The sequence below is a fragment of the Podarcis cretensis genome, assembly GCF_951804945.1.
Source record: "Podarcis cretensis genome assembly, chromosome: 18".
Lineage (NCBI taxonomy): Eukaryota > Metazoa > Chordata > Lepidosauria > Squamata > Lacertidae > Podarcis > Podarcis cretensis.
This window is the reverse complement of record NC_137188.1, coordinates 9,483,275-9,500,597: the sequence shown is the minus strand read 5'-3', so window position 1 is coordinate 9,500,597 and position 17,323 is coordinate 9,483,275. Positions and strand designations below refer to the sequence as shown.

General features: G+C 49.0%; 1 protein-coding gene across 1 annotated transcript in view; it reads left to right on the top strand.

The window, feature by feature from the left end:
* Positions 1-16,390, top strand: part of LOC307207112 (guanine nucleotide-binding protein subunit alpha-11) — a 37,281-nt gene extending 20,891 nt beyond the window's left edge. The window contains exons 3-7 of the mRNA XM_079960850.1: positions 804-958; positions 2,354-2,482; positions 4,297-4,426; positions 8,219-8,372; positions 12,193-16,390. Coding sequence (XP_079816976.1) covers positions 804-958; positions 2,354-2,482; positions 4,297-4,426; positions 8,219-8,372; positions 12,193-12,383 — 759 coding nt within the window. The 3' untranslated portion in view covers positions 12,384-16,390. The remainder of the gene's footprint in view (positions 1-803; positions 959-2,353; positions 2,483-4,296; positions 4,427-8,218; positions 8,373-12,192) is intronic.
* The last annotated feature ends 933 nt before the right edge of the window (positions 16,391-17,323 follow it).

The following is a 17,323-nucleotide window of genomic DNA, read 5'->3' as shown; positions in this document are numbered from 1 at the left end:
TTTCATGGCTGGCGCTCTCATCCTGCCCAAGCTCAGGCGCCTGCCTCAAACACAGCCAAGCGCCTTGCCTTTTTAAAGGCACCAGCGGGCGGGCGGGCAAGCTACGCTGAGGCTGCAGGGGGCTGGCAGAAATGAGCAGTGCAGCGGCGCCCCAGCCCATTGGTCAAAGGAGAGAGGTCAGTAGGGCTGGGAGTTATTTGCTTGTAGTGTCTAATTCACGCCCCCCCTTTTTTTTTTTGCCAAATGTCCGCATTTTTCGTTCTATAAGACGCACCAGACCACAAGATGCACCTAGTTTTTGGAGGAGGAAAACAAGAAAAAAAATATGCTGAATCTCAGAAGCCAGAACAACAAGAGGGATCGCTGCGCAGTGAAAGCAGCAATCCCTCTTGCTGTTCTGGCTTCTGGGATAGCTGCGCAGTCTGCATTCGCTCCATAAGACACACACACATTTCCCCTTTTTAGGAGGGGAAAAAGTGGGTCTTATAGAGCAAAAAATATGGTACATTGCAAAAATTAGGGCGCATATTAGACTTGAGTAAATACAGTACATACTGCTCTTCGCTTTTTTTAAAAAACAAGCCCAAAGCTGTCGTCTTGTTAAAAAGATGGTATGTATACATTTACTTGCTTTGTGCAGGCAGTGCCGGAATGGATTTGTAGCAGCCGGGACTCCAGCTAAGGAGCAGTAAAGGAAGGTGGGGGAGGGGGTTGGAATGGGATACATGCTAGGCGGGGAGGAGGGTCCTCCGGGTCAGCCTCTTTTAAGCCCCTCTTGGTTTCTCCTCTGCGCCACGCTGCAGGCCAACGCGCTCCTGATCCGGGAAGTGGACGTAGAAAAGGTCTCGTCCTTTGAGCAGCCCTACATAAGTGCAATTAAGACGTTGTGGAACGACCCGGGAATCCAGGAGTGTTACGACCGGCGGCGAGAATACCAGCTCTCCGACTCTGCTAAATAGTAAGGGCTCGCCGTCCTCTCTGTACGGCTCTCAGCACGCTTGCTGCTATGCAGCGTCATTTTGGGTCTCTGGGCTCCCCTCCCTAAATGAAATTGTGCCTCTGACAATTGGTGGGGGGTGGATGGGGGCCAGGAGGAAAGAAAGTAACTTCGTGTTTTAGTTGTTGCCGTCAAACTGCTCCAAGGAGGAAGGGGTGGTGGTTGTAGTTCTTGCTACTGGTTGTGGGGGCGGGGGGTGGACTTTAGAAAGCCATTTGATGTGGCTTTAATTGATTTTGCACTGTTAGTTACCTTGCAGTCTCTTTAGACACGTGCTATAAATGAAGTTTAATGAGTATTTTCTTTTCGGTCCTGCCCTCCCTGAGCTTTCAGAATGGCGAAGCTACAAAGTGGAAATCTCAGGTAGTGGGAATAATCTGGAAGTAACAAGCCGCTTAGTTGCTTTGTAGTCTTCTCCAAGGCGGTAAACATTAGAGGAAGGTGGCCTGGAATTGTGGTGTTGATGTTTAGATATAGATGCAATAGAGTTGTAGAAGCTGCAGTGTCTAATAGTTTTAAGTTTGTGGGGAAGATGCCCATGGAAACTGGAGAACTAAACTTTATGGGAGTAGTGCAGTATTGCTCAGAAACGCTTATTGCTCCAAATCTGCTTCCTGCCCAACACTTGATCCGGTGGAAGAGGGGGGCTGGCAGCTCAGTTTAGTCTCCCAGAGCCTTCCCACCCGCCACGATTATAAGCAGAGGTTAACGTGAGCATCCTCAGAAACATGCACCTTGGCTGCTTGCCCCATCCACCCAAGGCGTAATAAAATGGGGTGAGGTGCTGTGCCACCGTTTTGCTCTTCACAGTCAGAAGGAAGAATGGTGGTGCCAGCTTAATAGGAGAATTTAATTCAGAATTATGGACCACCCCACCCCCCGGGCAGGAGGGAGGGCTCTGAACTGTTTCCTTAGCCTTTGGCTTCCTTCTTTTGTGGCTCGTTCTTCCTTCCCCACAAATCTGCTCTAAGGAGTGGTGGACCAGGGACTTAGAAAAGTGTTCCTTTAGGGCATGGCAAGGGTAGACTCTAAGAGTCCTGGGAGCATTAGGACCCATGAGAAGGAAGACGGTTCTGCACACTTAGAAATGTAATATTATTAGAGGCAAGGTAATGTTGGAAAAGCGGGGGGCGGGCTTTGTTGAATATCAAGAGCTGAACAGGATTCCTGAGGATTTTGCATGCAGCTCTTCCTCCCCCCTGGGGGAAAAAAACACCCCCAGGAGTGGAATAATTGAGGTTCCATACTCAAAATGCGGTAGCTCTTGGGGCAGAAGCGCTACACATGGCAAGCAAGCTCAGGCCACCCTCATCTTTCCCCCCTCCCTCCTTTTTCCCCTGCACGTCCTCCTTGCAGCTACCTTACCGACGTGGATCGTATCGCCCTGCCAGGGTACCTCCCAACCCAGCAAGACGTCCTGCGGGTCAGAGTCCCGACAACTGGGATCATAGAATACCCCTTTGACTTAGAGAACATTATCTTCAGGTAACTTCCAGTGGCTTCTTTCTTTCTTTCTTTCTTTCTTTCTTTCTTTCTTTCTTTCTTTCTTTCCTCGGAGCGTTTTTGCATTTCACATACTCCCCCCCCCCCCCCAAAAAAAAAGCTGCTTCCATTTAAAATGAAAGCCCAGCTCAATTAAGGCACTGAGTTAGCGGGCTTCTGGAAAGTCGGTCGCACAGCTGCCGCTTCCGACCCTTCTTTCCCTCTTCCAAGTCAACAAGTCATGCTGTTGGCAGGAGCAAAGGCAGGAGAGGTTTTTCCCCCGTGAAGAGACCGCGCTAGGTGTGGCCTGCGTCGTTGAAGGCTGTCCACAGACACTGAGCCACCGCCTCAACCCATCTGTAGCGGTACAGTCCCAAGGACATAGGAAAAGCCCTGCAGCTGGGTGAGGCCAAAGACCCATCTGTTTGAAGATCCAGATGCTACTGTCGGAAGCCTGCAAGCACTGATTCCCCAACTTTGGTCCTGCAGCAGCTGGTATTCTGAGACACGCCTGCCTCTGAAACCAGCTCTTAACATGTGGAATGCCCTTCCTCCTGATATCAGGTGGACAGCAACTGTTGGTCGTCCCCCCCCCCAATCGATTGAAGCCTCTTTTTCTAGGCCAGAGCTTTCCAAACTTTTCCTGTTGGAGACACGCTTTTTAGACATGCATCATTTCGCGACACAGTGATTAGGTTTTACAGTGGTACCTCGGGTTAAGTACTTAATTCGTTACGGAGGTCCGTTCTTAACCTGAAACTGTTCTTAACCTGAAGCACCACTTTAGCTAATGGGGCCTCCTGCTGCTGCTGCACCACCAGAGCCCGATTTCTGTTCTTATCCTGAAGCAAAGTTCTTAACCTGAAGCACTATTTCTGGGTTAGCAGAGTATGTAACCTGAAGTGTATGTAACCCGAGGTACCACTGTACTAGCAAAGCAGAGGTTGAACTAAACCCTTTCCAGCACGGGGAGCATTTGCGCAACATACCTACTGACGCAGTAGCGTGCCACAACACACAGTTTGGAAAGTTCTGGTCTAGGCTTTTCCCTGACCACTAATACCGATAGTCCCTGTTGCTTGTGGTTAATGGGGTGCTAGTTAGTTTCCTAAAATTTATACACCTCTTGATTTTACCACTTGATTTGTATAGAACCTCAAAGCGGTTTGCCAATGCCATAAAATTGTTAATACGATAAATGGATAATAATTTAAGACTTTTGAACAGTTCAAAACCAAACTGAAAACAGATGATAACGCTCCACAACATCTGGGTAGGCTTGTTTAAACAAAAATGTATTTAGCAGGCACTGAAAAAGAGTGCAGTGGAAGTTGCTGGTGTCAATAGGCAGGGAGTTCCAGAGGGCAGGTACTGGGAAGTGCCCATGACAGTTCTCCTCGTGGAGAACCGATTCCTGCAGAAAACAGGCCTGAAGCCACTGCCCTCCAGCTGGTAGACAGTGAGGTCGAGTCCTGCTGATCAGCGGTGCTTCAGAGCACTGTTCAGCGCTTCTCGGAAACCCTGTGTGGTGCATTGAAGTCCTGATGAGCATCACTTGATGGCATGATTTTGTTGGGCATTGCTGGGTGGTTCCTCGTGCCCACATGTCCAGTTTGGCCCATGAGGGGTAGGGGAGATGTCTTCCAAAAAGGGGGGGCAAACAAACCTCAGACTTATTCCTGCTCAGTCTTTTCTCTCTTCCCTCCAACCCAAAAGCAAGTATAAAATGCCGTATTGCTTTTTTAACTTAATGGACTGGAAATCTCTCTGTGTGATTGTGTGTGTTAAAGAAAACCTGCCCTTTTTCTCCCTTTCAGAATGGTGGATGTTGGGGGTCAGAGGTCAGAACGGAGGAAATGGATACACTGCTTTGAAAATGTAACTTCCATCATGTTCCTAGTAGCTCTTAGTGAATATGACCAAGTTCTGGTGGAGTCTGATAATGAGGTAAGCACAACCCCTCATAGCATGCAAGGGGCGGTGTGTGGCCGTTGGGTGGTGCCAGCAGTGGCAGAAAGGGGCATTTGCAGATTCTGGAACTGTTTATATAATGTTCGGGGTTGTCGGCCACTGGTGTGCTGTGGGCCAGGACTTATCTGTCTGTTTCCCAACAGCCTAAAGTAGCAGTCAGCCAAATTCCTCACCCTGGGTGGCTAGACATTTTGGAAACTGATCTGCTTGAGGGAGAGGGGTGTGTGTCTGTGTGCCAGCTCTGAATGTATTCTCCAGGGAGGAGTCATCTTTCCCCCCCCACCCCCCAAAATACTATACATGTCCCTCAAAACTTGCAAAGAGGGGGTGCTGCGGAGGGTGGCGTGCTCTTGCTTGGCCAGTGGTTCCTCCAGACCGAAAAGGGCGCCCCTCCCGTCCAAAATGAAAGGGCACCTCGGAGTTCTCCGTGGTGCCAGATGTCTGCGGCAACCTCTCATTTTGTGCTAGGAGCAGCAGCGACGACGGCTCATTTCCCATCTGTGCAGGGAGGGGCGCGAGCAGTAATAAAACATGGGGTGTGGGCCAGGGGTGGCCACTGGGCCTCCCGACTTGACCATCTGTGCCCCACAGGAGGGGCAGGAAAGCCTTTCCCTGCATTTGTGTTAAGCTCCAAGGGTCCAGGATTTCTCTAAGGCGGAAGTCTCGGCAAACTGTCGGTGGCTCTTCCCTCTTCCCCCCCAGCCTTGCCGTACACGCTCCTCACATGAAAGGGTGAGGGACCCAGCCCTGTGTACATACTCGTAACACAGCTTTGGCAGCCAGGCATGGCTCAAGCCTTCCTGGCGCTTGCCTGACACCAGTTGTTTCTGCCTTGGTTTTCTCGCACTGCTTAAAAGTTTCCTTTTCCTTTTATCGGAAAAAAATTTGGGGTGAAACCCGGCTGGTATTGGTGGGTATATTGATGAGGACAAAACCGAGGGCAGTGTCCATGTGAACAGATCTGCAAGTTGCAGCTAATCCTACTTAGTAAAGGTAACCTAGCAGAGCTTTCCTAACGCATCACAGTAGGCTTTTTAGTTTCTTATTCAATTTGACTTTGGGGGACGCGGGTGGCGCTGTGGTCTAAACCACAGAGCCTAGGACTTGCCGATCAGAAGGTTGGCGGTTTGAATCCCCGCAATGACGGGGTGAGCTCCCGTTGCTCGGTCTCTGCTCCTGCCAACCTAGCAGTTCAAAAGCACGTCAAAGTGCAAGTAGATAAATAGGTACCACTCCAGCGGAAAGGTAAACGGCGTTTCCGTGTGCGGCTCTGGTTCGCCAGAAGCGGCTTAGTCCTGCTGGCCACATGACCCGGAAGCTGCACGCCGGCTCCCTTGGCCAATAAAGCGAGATGAGCGCCACAACCCCAGAGTGGGTCACGACTGGACCTAACGGTCAGGGGTCCCTTTACCTTTAAAGACTTTGGGAGTGAAGAAAACCTGACTGCCGATGGACCGCTCTATCAGAACAGTATACACCGCAGTGGCCTGGATGTAACTGTGGCAGGAAGCCTCCATCTCCCCCCGTTGTAGTCGTTTAGTCGTGTCCGCCTCTTTGTGACCCCATGAACCAGAGCACGCCAGGCACTTCTGTCTTCCACTGCCTCCCGCATTTTGGTCAGACTGATGTTTGTAGCTTCGAGAACACTGTCCCACCATCTCGTCCTCTGTCGTCCCCTTCTCCTTGTGCCCTCCATCTTTCCCAACATCAGGGTCTTTTCCAGGGAGTCTCCCCCTGCATCCCTGTTAAAAGGAATTTTTTAATTGCGGGGTGTTTTTGAAAGGGGATCACGTGGCACAGTTGCCCGCTCTTCTGTACGGCCATTGCTCTCGAGTTGGGGGTCAGCAGAAGCCGCTGGTGGCGCCAGCTGCCCACCCCATCCACTGCTGGGTGATCTGCAGAATAACTGCAAGGGTTCTTGACTCCCAGCTGTGCTTAGCAATAGCGGGAACAAAAAGCCGTCCCGGCCTCCTCTCGGTTGGACTGATGAAATGAAGAAAGCTGTGGGAGCAAGGGCGAGAGGAGAAGGACCCAGGAGTGTGAAAGGACTGTGTCCTCAGTTCTTGTACTGAAAGGAAATTGTTAGTCTGAGTGTGCATGCTGTTCCTGGACTCTACTCCCCTGCCAAGACACTCTTTTGCACCAGGTTCCTGTTGGTGTGTCTCTGGAACCTGCTAAAATAGCTTCCACAAGGCTGAAATGTGCCCGGCAGCGCTTTTGAGTTGGTTCTCCCTTTCCCTCCTTCCTCCCCACTCCCTCTAGTAGCCCGTAGACTCGTCTGCAGACTGTCAGAAACTGGATGAAATTATGCGCACCCTTGGGGGAAACTAGATTTCGCCTGGGTCAGAGGAAATGGGGCTACTGTTCCTTCCAAATTTAGCATGCTTTCTAAAATCGTTCCCCTGATAGAGAGCAGGGTGAGGTGGAAGGAGTCTGCGTTTGGGGGTGGGGGAGTTTGCTTTTTGAAACCTTGCTGGCATACTTAGCTGCCTTGGCAGGTTTGGTTGTATCGCAGGGCCTGAATTTGAGAAATAAATAGCACTCTCCACTTTCTGCGGCAGTTGTTAGCCCTTTACCAAGGTTGTTTTAGCTCTCTCTGCTGGTCCTGGATTTCCAAATCTGTATTTGGACCAGATTATTTGAATCTCATGTTTTTAATTTGCGATTCAGCTTTACTGTACATCACCCCAGAGAAGGAACGTTTTGCGGGGGGTCGGGAGGGTGACAATAAAAATATCTCTTACCCATCGTGTGGGGTGGAAAATCTTCCGTTCCTTAAGTTTTCATCTGTCAAAATGAACGGGTGCCAATTGCAGATACTCTGTTAGGTAAGCTTGGTGGTTTCAAAGCTCTTCATTTCATTGACTAAATGCAGGTAAAATAAATGGACTCATTTAGATCCCGTTGGTAAATTTTATGATGCAAACTGGAAAAAAATTTAATTGAAATTCTGCGAACGTTTTCCAATTTGAAATTTTCCAGGAACCCCACAAAGCTGTGTTTTCTCTTTCTTTCTCTCTCAATTAACTAGGGCAGGGGTGGGAAAGCATGGCCCTTAGGATGCTAGCAATCCCCAGCAGCCTAGAGGGGTCAGGAATGATGGGAATTGTAGTCCTGCAACATCAGGGGGGGGCCCACTGGCTCCCCTTCCCTGACCTCCGGGTTGGCCAGCATGAGATTGCACGACTCCTTATTTGCTAAACGTTACAGGCATACAGTGGTACCTCGGGTTACATACGCTTCAGGTTACAGACTCCACTAACCCAGAAATAGTGCTTCAGGTTAAGAACTTTGCTTCAGGATGAGAACAGAAATTGTGCAGCGGCAGCAGTGGGAGGCCCCATTAGCTAAAGTGGTGCTTCAGGTTAAGAACAGTTTCAGGTTAAGAACGGACCTCTGGAACGAATTAAGTACTTAACCCGAGGTACCACTGTAGTTTGAAAGTAGTTACAGGTGAAATCCGGGGGCACAGGTGAAAATGTGGCGATAACAGAAAAGGCGAGCAGCTGGGCATTGGCTATCTCCTGTTTGCCACGTTAAGCCAGATAAGGTTTTAATATGATTTTGGGCAAGATCTTTGTACTCAGCCCTTGTTTCTTCATTGTCCTGGTGGCACCAGTGGCCCATATCTGAGGGCCTGGTGTAAAAGTATGCCTATTCTCCTACTGCTTTAACAAAACACACACACACACACCCCACTGTTGATGCATTTCATCTCTTACCTTGTTGCAACCGTGACACCTCAGATCCCTCTTTTCCCCCCGGCAGAACCGTATGGAGGAGAGCAAGGCCCTTTTCAGGACCATCATCACCTATCCCTGGTTCCAGAACTCCTCCGTCATCCTTTTCCTCAACAAGAAGGATCTGTTGGAAGACAAGATAATGTACTCTCATCTCGTGGATTATTTCCCAGAGTTTGATGGTAAGAAACAATTGTGTTTTAAAAAAACAACAGCACCACCCCGCTCTTACCAGCCTCTCTAAAACGGACTTGAAGTTACAAGAAAATAGATTCTGACTTAAACATCAGGAAGAGCTTTCTGACAGCAAGAGACATTCAGCAGTGGAACAGATTCCCTCGGGAGGTGGTGGACTCTCCTTCCTTGGTGGTTTTCAAGCAGAGGTTGGACGGTCTTGGCTGCCTCAGTTGCAATTCCTGCACTGCAGAGGGTTGGACTGGATGATCCTTGGGTGTCGTTTCCATCTCTGATTCAGGTGTTTGGATCACAGCTCCCATCTGTCCCAGCCAGTGCTGGTTAGGGCCGATGGGAGTTGTGGTCCAAAACATCTAGATCTGCCTTTCTCAACCTGTGGGTCCCCAGATGTTGTGGAACTACAACTCCCATCAGCCCTAGCTAGTAAGGCTGGAGCTCAGGGATGATGGGAGTTGTAGTCCAACAACATCGGGACCCACAGGTTGAGAACCGCTGATCTAGATGGTATTACAGTGGGGAAGAAGAACTGGAAATAATGCCAATACAGTGGTGCCCCGCAAGACGAATACCTCGCAAGACGGAAAACCTGCTAGACGAAAGGGTTTTCCGTTTTGGAGGTGCTTCGCAAAACGAATTTCCTATGGGCTTGCTTCGCAAGACGAAAATGTCTTGCGAGTTCCTGCGGGGTTTTTTTCCTCCCCCCCCCCCTTTTTCTAAGCCGCTTTTCTTCTTATCCGATAAGCCGCTAATAGCGCTAATCCGCTAAGCCGTCAATGGGCTTGCTTCGCAAGACAAAAAAACCGCTAGACGAAGAGACTCGCGGAACGGATTAATTTCGTCTTGCGAGGCACCACTGTATATATCACATCTGGCAACCACTGCGCCCCTTTGGTTTCAGACAGTACGTAGCCTCCTTGGTTTTTATTATTTATACCCTGCCCATCTGGCTGGGTTTCCCCAGACACTCTGGTTGGCAAATCTAAAAACATCCAACCGTTAAAAACCTCCCGATACAGGGCTGCCTTCAGATGTCTTCTAAAAGGTGCGTAATTCTTTATCTCCTTGACATCTGAAGGGAGGGCGTTCCACAGGGAGAGAGGCCACCACGCTTCAGCACGTACGTGACATTAATAAGTAGCAGCAACAAGGAAGTCGTGCAACGACCATAGAAACAATTTACCCAATCCCATCAACTGCAACACCACTCAAGAGAGAGGGAATTCAGATATAAGCCCCTTGGAACAAACAAATAGGTCTTTCTAAGGCCTCCAAAATGCGGGTAGCGCTGTGGGTTAAACCACAGAGCCTAGAATTTGCCGATCAGAAGGTCGGCGGTTTGATTCTCCGCGACGGGGTGAGCTCCCATTGCTCGGTCCCTGCTCCTGCCAACCTAGCAGTTCGAAAGCACGTCAAAGTGCAAGTAGATAAATAGGTACCACTCCGGCGGGAAGGTAAACGGCGTTTCCATGCGCTGCTCTGGTTCACCAGAAGTGGCTTAGTCCTGCTGGCCACATGACCCGGAAGCTGGACGCCGGCTCCCTCGGCCAATAAAGCGAGATGAGCGCCGCAACCCCAGAGTCGTTTGCGACTGGACAAAATGGTCAGGGGTCCCTTTACCATTACCTTTTAAGGCCTCCAAAAAAACTGGCTTGTGGTAGTTTTCCGGAGGTAGAAGGCCCCAGGTTGAATTGTGGGCATCTCCTTGGAGGGCTGAGAGACCCATGACTGAAACTCAAAAGAGGTGGTCCAGGCAGGACCAGGCTAGAAGGGCCCAATTGTCTTGGCTCTGCATGAGGCAGCTTCCCTGTGTGTGTTTTGACACTTTGCCCTCCCAGCTCAAAAAGCTGCCAGGGGTTTGGGTAGTCTGGCTGGACAGGCACGTGGGCCATGTGATCTCTTGAATAGGCCATAATTGAACTGCAAGAGGGGTCAGCAAACTTTTTCAGCAGGGGGCCAGTCCACTGTCCCTCAGACCTTGCGGGGGGCCAGACTATATTTGGGGGCGGGGGGAAATGAACAAATTCCTATGCCCCACAAATAACCCAGAGATGCATTTTAAATCAAAGGAAAGGACGCATTCTACTCATGTAAAAAAACACCAGGCAGGCCCCACAAATAACCCAGAGATGCATTTTAAATCAAAGGACACATTCTACTTATGTAAAAACACGCTGATACCCGGACCGTCTGCAGGCCGGATTGAGAAGGCGATTGGGCTTGATCCAAGCCCCGGGCCTTAGTTTGCCTACCCATGTCATAATAGCTCAGCCGAGGTAGTAGAGGCCCTGCCGGTTTAAACACCTCCCTGTAGGAACCAGTCAGTTTCTTCACCATGAAATCCCCTTAGGATTTGGGGTGCTTCTGAAAACTATGCCTCTGCAATGGTGATTGCCACCATCTTGACATGGCTTTGAGAAAGGATCAGGCATACTTCTGGACTGAGTTCCTCATCCCTAGCTAGCAGGACCGGTGATCAGGAATGCTGCTATGGGGAGACAGTGTTGAGGGGTGCGCAACTCGTACACATCATTTAGGCCTATCTTGCTTCTCCTCCACATTAGCCGCCAGTCCCTTTGCGTTTATGCAAATGCATAGACTTCTTTCAGGCTATAAAATCTCGAAAGCGGTTTGTAAATAGGGCCATTAAAATAGACCCATAGCAATCGAAACACCCAGGCGGTCATTTAATTTTCGGCAATGACAGTAAATCAAAAAGCAATCTTGCCACCCCTTGTATCTCAGCGGTTGGGGGGACGCCAGGGAAAACATGAGTGGGGATCTCCTAATTGGAGCTGTTCTTTTCCTCCTTGTCCCATCCCATGTTTTCTTTTTCTTTTTTCCAAGTACAGTGGTGCCTCACAAGACGAAAAGAATCTGTTCCGCGATTCTCTTCGTCTAGCGGTTTTTTCGTCTTGCGAAGCAACCCTAGTAACGGCTTAGCGGATTAGCGCTATTAGCGGCTATTAGCAGCTAAGCAGCTATTAGCGGCTTAGAAAAAGGGATAAAAAAGCAAAAAAAATCGCAAGACTCGCAAGAGGTTTTCGTCTTCCGAAGCAAGCCCATAGGGAAATTCGTCTTGCGAAGCTCCTCCAAAACGGAAAACCCTTTTGTCTAGCGGGTTTTTCGTCTTGCGAGGCATTCGTCTTGCGGGGCACCACTGTAATTTTTTATTGTTTTCTTTAGATATTCTTTTCCAGCAAACCATATTAATACCATACATTCCCTTTGACTCTGCCGAGTCGCGACTCCCCTCCCTCCCTGCAATTGGTATATTTAGATTTTTGGGGGGATTTGATATCCCGCTTTATCACTACCCGAAGGAGTCTCAAAGTGGCTAACATTCTCCTTTCCCTTCCTCCCCCACAACAAACACTCTGTGAGGTGAGTGGGGCTGAGAGACTTCAGAGAAGTGGGACTGGCCCAAGGTCACCCAGCAGCTGCAGGTGGAGGAGCGGGGAAGTGAACCTGGTTCACCAGATTACGAGTCCACCACTCTTAACCAATACACCACACTGGCTCTCTTTCTATCACGCACATCATTCTCACAATAGTACTATTATACATTGAAGGTATTATGTCAGTCCTGCTAGTGCCTTGACCTCTTTACAATCCTTCTTTAAATATTCAGTAAATTTACTCCCATTATTTTGGTATCTTTGATCTTCCTGGTCCCGGATCCTCCCTGACAATTTGGCAAGTTCTGCATATTCTGTCAACTTCGCCTGCCACTCCTGGATGGTTGGTATGTCAACCCCATCCCATGTTTTCTGTCTCCAACCCCATCCCATGTTTTCTGTCTCTCCTCAGGCCCCCAGAGAGACGCCCAGGCGGCTCGGGAGTTCATCCTCAAGATGTTTGTGGATCTAAACCCCGACAGCGACAAAATCATCTACTCTCACTTCACATGTGCCACAGATACGGAAAACATTCGGTTTGTCTTTGCAGCCGTCAAGGACACCATCCTCCAGCTCAACTTGAAGGAATATAACCTAGTCTGATCTTCATTTGGCTGTCCTCTTCTTCCCCACCACCCACCCACCCCCCACCCCGCCCCCCTCCCCAGGTATCCTCGGGAGACCTTTTGTTGTGAAGAAAGTTAAAAGACGAGAGAACCCCGTGAATTTAAACAAAGCAAAACAAAATTGTACAGGGGGGGGGGGAAGAATCTTGATTTTTAATGATGTAATGATTGCAAATTGATCTGTGGAGTGGCAAGGTCTTTGGTCTTTGGGGTTATTTTCGTTTTGTTTTGTTTCGTTTGCTCACTTGTCATCATGGAGTCTCTGTCTGCTCCACAGAATAGCTGGTGGTGATGATGATGATGATGATGATTTTTTTTTAAAAAAAAAACAAATGTGCTTTTATTTCACAGTTTAAAAAAAACCAACAGGGGACACGTTTCCACTCTCTCTCGCACTTTGTTAATTTCCCGCTTTCTGGTCGACCGCCCAAGGCGAGCCTTCCTCTCGGACTCTGTCCTTCCGCGTTAGCCAATTCTTACTGTTCCTTTCTGTTCCAGCGATAAGATGGGAGTCTCTCGCTTGGCCGTGGAAGATACTGGGTGCTCCTTTGTACCTTCGCCTCGCGTGGCGTACGATTCCTCGGGTGCAGCTTTGCTTTTCTGCCCGGGAACTTTGGCGTCTCCTGCCCAAAAAGGACTTGGGGGTACCTAGAGGACACCTTGGGAAGAACAGGAGCTTCTGTCTCTTTTAACAGTAGTGCAAAAAAGAAAACAAAAAACCAAGCTATCTCTTTTCCTTCCTCTTTTTTTTTGTACCACCTTAGTATAGATTCTCTTCCCTTCCTTATCAATTATGAAAGTTATATTGAGACTGTGATTTTTTTTTTTTAAATTATTGTACTATATATAGTTTGCTACATCATAACGCCGTACTTTTGTTGTTGTTCATAGACTTACAAACCGAGCAATAGCTAACGAGCCTGCGGGGGGCGGGGGAGGGAAAGTGCCTGAATGTTGTTGTTGCTGTATTATCTTTTTAAGAGAAAAGTAAGCTCACCATAGGGAGTCTCCTCGCCCGGCGTGAGGACTCTACGTGTTTCGCATGGCGGGGGAGTGGAGCCTGAATTGGGCTGTGAGAGAGATCTGAGGTTCTGATTCATTCTCTTGGATCCTCTCTCTCGCCCATATGAGTGTGTGCAACATGCCAACAACCGCTTGGCTTTTGTAAGGACACCCCCCCCCCCAAAAAAATGTGTTGATCCTTCAGGGTTAATCCAAACGAGGAAGGATCCACTAGGTTTTGTGGCTCACAGAGGCTGCTGCTTTTATCTTGGAAGGTTCTAGGAAAAGAGTCGGAAGCTCTCTGCAACCGATTGCCGCCTAGGGCTAGTGTGAGTGGTAGCTACTACTTAACCTCCCACGCCCCTTAAACTTCCAAAAGCTTTGTTCCACCGGAAGCAGTTGCACAGGTATTCTGGGGGTGGGGAGCCCACCTGCAGCAGCGGCAGGTCAGCGTCGGAACTGGCGAATCTGCTTTGGCCGAGACAGCGGTTTCAGCTTTTCACAGCGGGGCAAGAGGAAGAGGTTCCGCTCTTGGACTCTCTTGTGCCAAAACGTGTTCTGCAATGCCTGCTTTTGTGAAGCCAGCAGGAGACGGTGCCAAAAAAAGCCAAAACCACACAGCCAACCCCGAGGAGAAATTCTTCGCTGGTTCGCCAGAAGGAGAATCGCCACGGGGTGGAGCAAGGGACGTTTTCGAGAGGGCAAGGTGAGCTTTTTAAGCTGCGCCCTCTGGATGCGAAGAAGTAGAAACAAACACTAATGTGGCTTCAGGAGCGCTCACAGCCAATTTCTCAGACGCTACGGAGGACAGCCTGAGACTTCTACATATTTCCCAACGGCCAGGTTGGGCCAGCAAAGGGAGTGTCAAATGTGCTTTTAAACGTCGCTTAGGGCAACACTAGGTAAACTTCTTTTTGCATTTTTCTCTCGACACTACTAAAAAAACCCTGATTGCACGTGGATACCTGCAGCATTCCAGTTTTTTTTTAGGGGGGGGTTGAGGCGGAGAGTGCTGCCTCCAGGTTTTTCTGGGTCTGCTCCACGTCACCAAACACTACAGAAGAAAGCAGAAATGAGCCGTATTTCTTCTTTCGTTGCTTTTGGTTTTTTGGAAGGGGATTTCTGGCTTCTCTCGCACACCCAGCACCACGAGCCCGATAAGTTCTTCACTTGGGAGACGAAGGAGGAGGAGGAATCCTACGCACGCTGAGAGGTCCTGTTGAGTCGATGAAAGGCATGGCAGCCTCTGCTTTCTAGAATAACATTCCTGGTTTTGTCTAAATGTGTGTGGGGTTTTTTGGGGGGTGGGGAGTGACAACAGTGAGGGAGGGGAGGGGCTTCCTGCTTAGGCCAGGACGACCGTGTCAGTTTTTGACATCTTGCCAACTCTTCTGCAAGGGGAAGTTCTGCATTTGCAAACGTGCCATGGCTTTCCTCTCGCCGTCGCTCACCTGGAGTCTTTTGCACACACCTCGATCTGCAACGTCCGCTGCAGGCATTGGACGTGTGTACCTGAGAAATCTAGGAGTCGGGAAGCCAGTTTCTGGAGCTTAGTGTCTCGTATTGACTCTTTGGGGGGGGGGGGGGCGCTCCCTACCTGAATCCGGCTTGGCTTGTCGGACGGTGGTGGCCTTCTGCAGAGAAACGTCCGTTGGGCGACCATTGATGCCGCAGATTCGAGGACGGAGTGGGATTCGCCCTCGTCGTGAAGGCGCTGTTGGTTCTTGCGAGCGACACCTGCCCACCTCCACTCGGGTGCTGTTGCGAAGCCTCCTTTTACGGACCAGCTTTTGCAACAGGCGACCCTTCCCTCGAACCCGGTCATCGCTTGCTTTCGATGTGCCAAAGCCATCCCACGATGTCGTCCCTCTTTCCCCAGCCCACCCGACGGGAGCTGGTTTGGGGTTTCAGATGTGCCAGAAGACAAGGACCTGGGGGTTCTCGCGTGTGGTGGTGGTGGAGAAACTCGAAAAAGGAAAAAAAAAAGCCGAGATGAAGGAGCAACCTGTTGACCAAGTTCTGATCACAGTGCACTTTAAACGAAAAAAAAACCCAAGCCCTACTGAAGAGGCACCTGTTCTCGAACCCCTTCACCTCCTTTTAGGAAGAGAATTGTCAAAAGTACACACCCGCCATCATTCCATTTCTTTGTGATCAGCCCCTCCGGCAAACAACCCCTCTCCCTCCTATTTCTGCCGTGTCTTCCCTTCCCCTTCCCGGAAGCGAAGAATTATTTGTTTGTTCATTGCCTTCAGTTGCATGTTTAGTTCATCCCCTGCACACTGTTTTTGTTTTGCTTTTTATAACTACTTTTAAAAACAAATGCTTTCCCTCTACTTCTGGCCATTAATTTGTACTACGCTTCACTGAAAGCAAAAAGGTGGTTTTGAGTCCAACAGAGGTTCAAGTCTGTAACTCAGTACTCTCTGTATGTATGTATGTGTGTGCGTGTGCGTGTGTGTAAATTTTTTTTAAGCGTTTATGGTTTGTGCCAATGCCCCATACTTTTCTTTTTTTTTCCCCTTTAGTTACCAGAGACTCTCTTAACAAGTGTGGTGAAAAATTATTTGGTTATACTTGTATATTATAAGAGATCCTGATTTAAAAAGAAGAAACATTTAAACATCCTATTTAAAGAGAACGAAAACTACTATATATATTAAAAAATGCTGTTTTTAAAAGGGAGGGGGGGACCTTTTCGTCATTTTGAAAATTGCATGTGATGTTTAACGCGTGAGGGGGGGCAGGGGTGGGTGGGAGGGGATTCTGAATCATGTGGCCCGGGATCAGTTTTTTTGGCCCCCCGTCCTTGTCTCTCTCTCTATTTCTGTCCAGTCTGTGAGGCAAGATCGGGGCCTTCCCGGAAACCCATCAGTTTCTCTCGTCTGCTGGGTGCTGACCCTCGTTCTTTAGAAGTACCTGATGGAAATCGATTTTCATATCTTTCTCCTGAAATAAAAATTGTTTGAAATTGGAATAAAATCTGTTCCTTACAAAAAAAAAAAAAACAACCTAACATACTTCTCGGCCTGTTTTCTCCCTTCCCTTTTTCAATAGAGTTTGGGCAGGGGGACGGGGTAACAAAACTTCCAGCAATTATGTCCCCTAGGATATACAAGTCCATGAATATCACTAGCCCTGAGTTGGTTTCTCTATGAGTTGGAAGGGATCCTCCAGTCATCGGGTCCAACAATCTGCAAAGCAGAAATTCCAGGTAAAAGAATCCCTGACAGATGGTCCACCCAACCTCTGCTTAAAAACCTCCAAGGAAGGAGAGTTTACCACCTTCAAAGGAGTCTCACTGTCGAACAGCTTTTGCCTTTGGAAAGTTCTTCCTAATGTTCACCGTATTTTTCGCTCTATAAGACGCACCAGACCACAAGACGCACCTAGTTTTTGGAGGAGGAAAACAAGAAAAAAATACAGTGGTGCCCCGCAAGACGAAAAACCCGCTAGACGAAAGGGTTTTCCGTTTTGGAGGCGCTTCACAAAATGAATTTCCCTATGGGCTTGCTTCGCAAGACGAAATGTCTTGCGAGTTTTTTCGACTTTTCCCCCCTCCCCCCCTTTTTCTAAGCCGCTAAGCCGCTTATCTGCTTATCCGCTAAGCTGATAAGCCGCTAATAGCGCTAATCCGCTAAGCCGTCAATGGGCTTGCTTCGCAAGACGAAAAAACCACTAGACGAAGAGAATCGCGGAACGGATTCTTTTCGTCTTGCGAGGCACCACTGTATTCTGAATCACGGAAGCCAGAACAGCAAGAGGGATCACTGCGCAGTGAAAGCAGCAATCCCTCTTGCTGTTCTGGCTACTGGGAGAGCTGCGCAGCCTGCATTCGCTCCATAAGGCACACACACATTTCCCCTTACTTTTTAGGAGGGAAAAAGTGAGTCTTATAGAGCAAAAAATACGGTA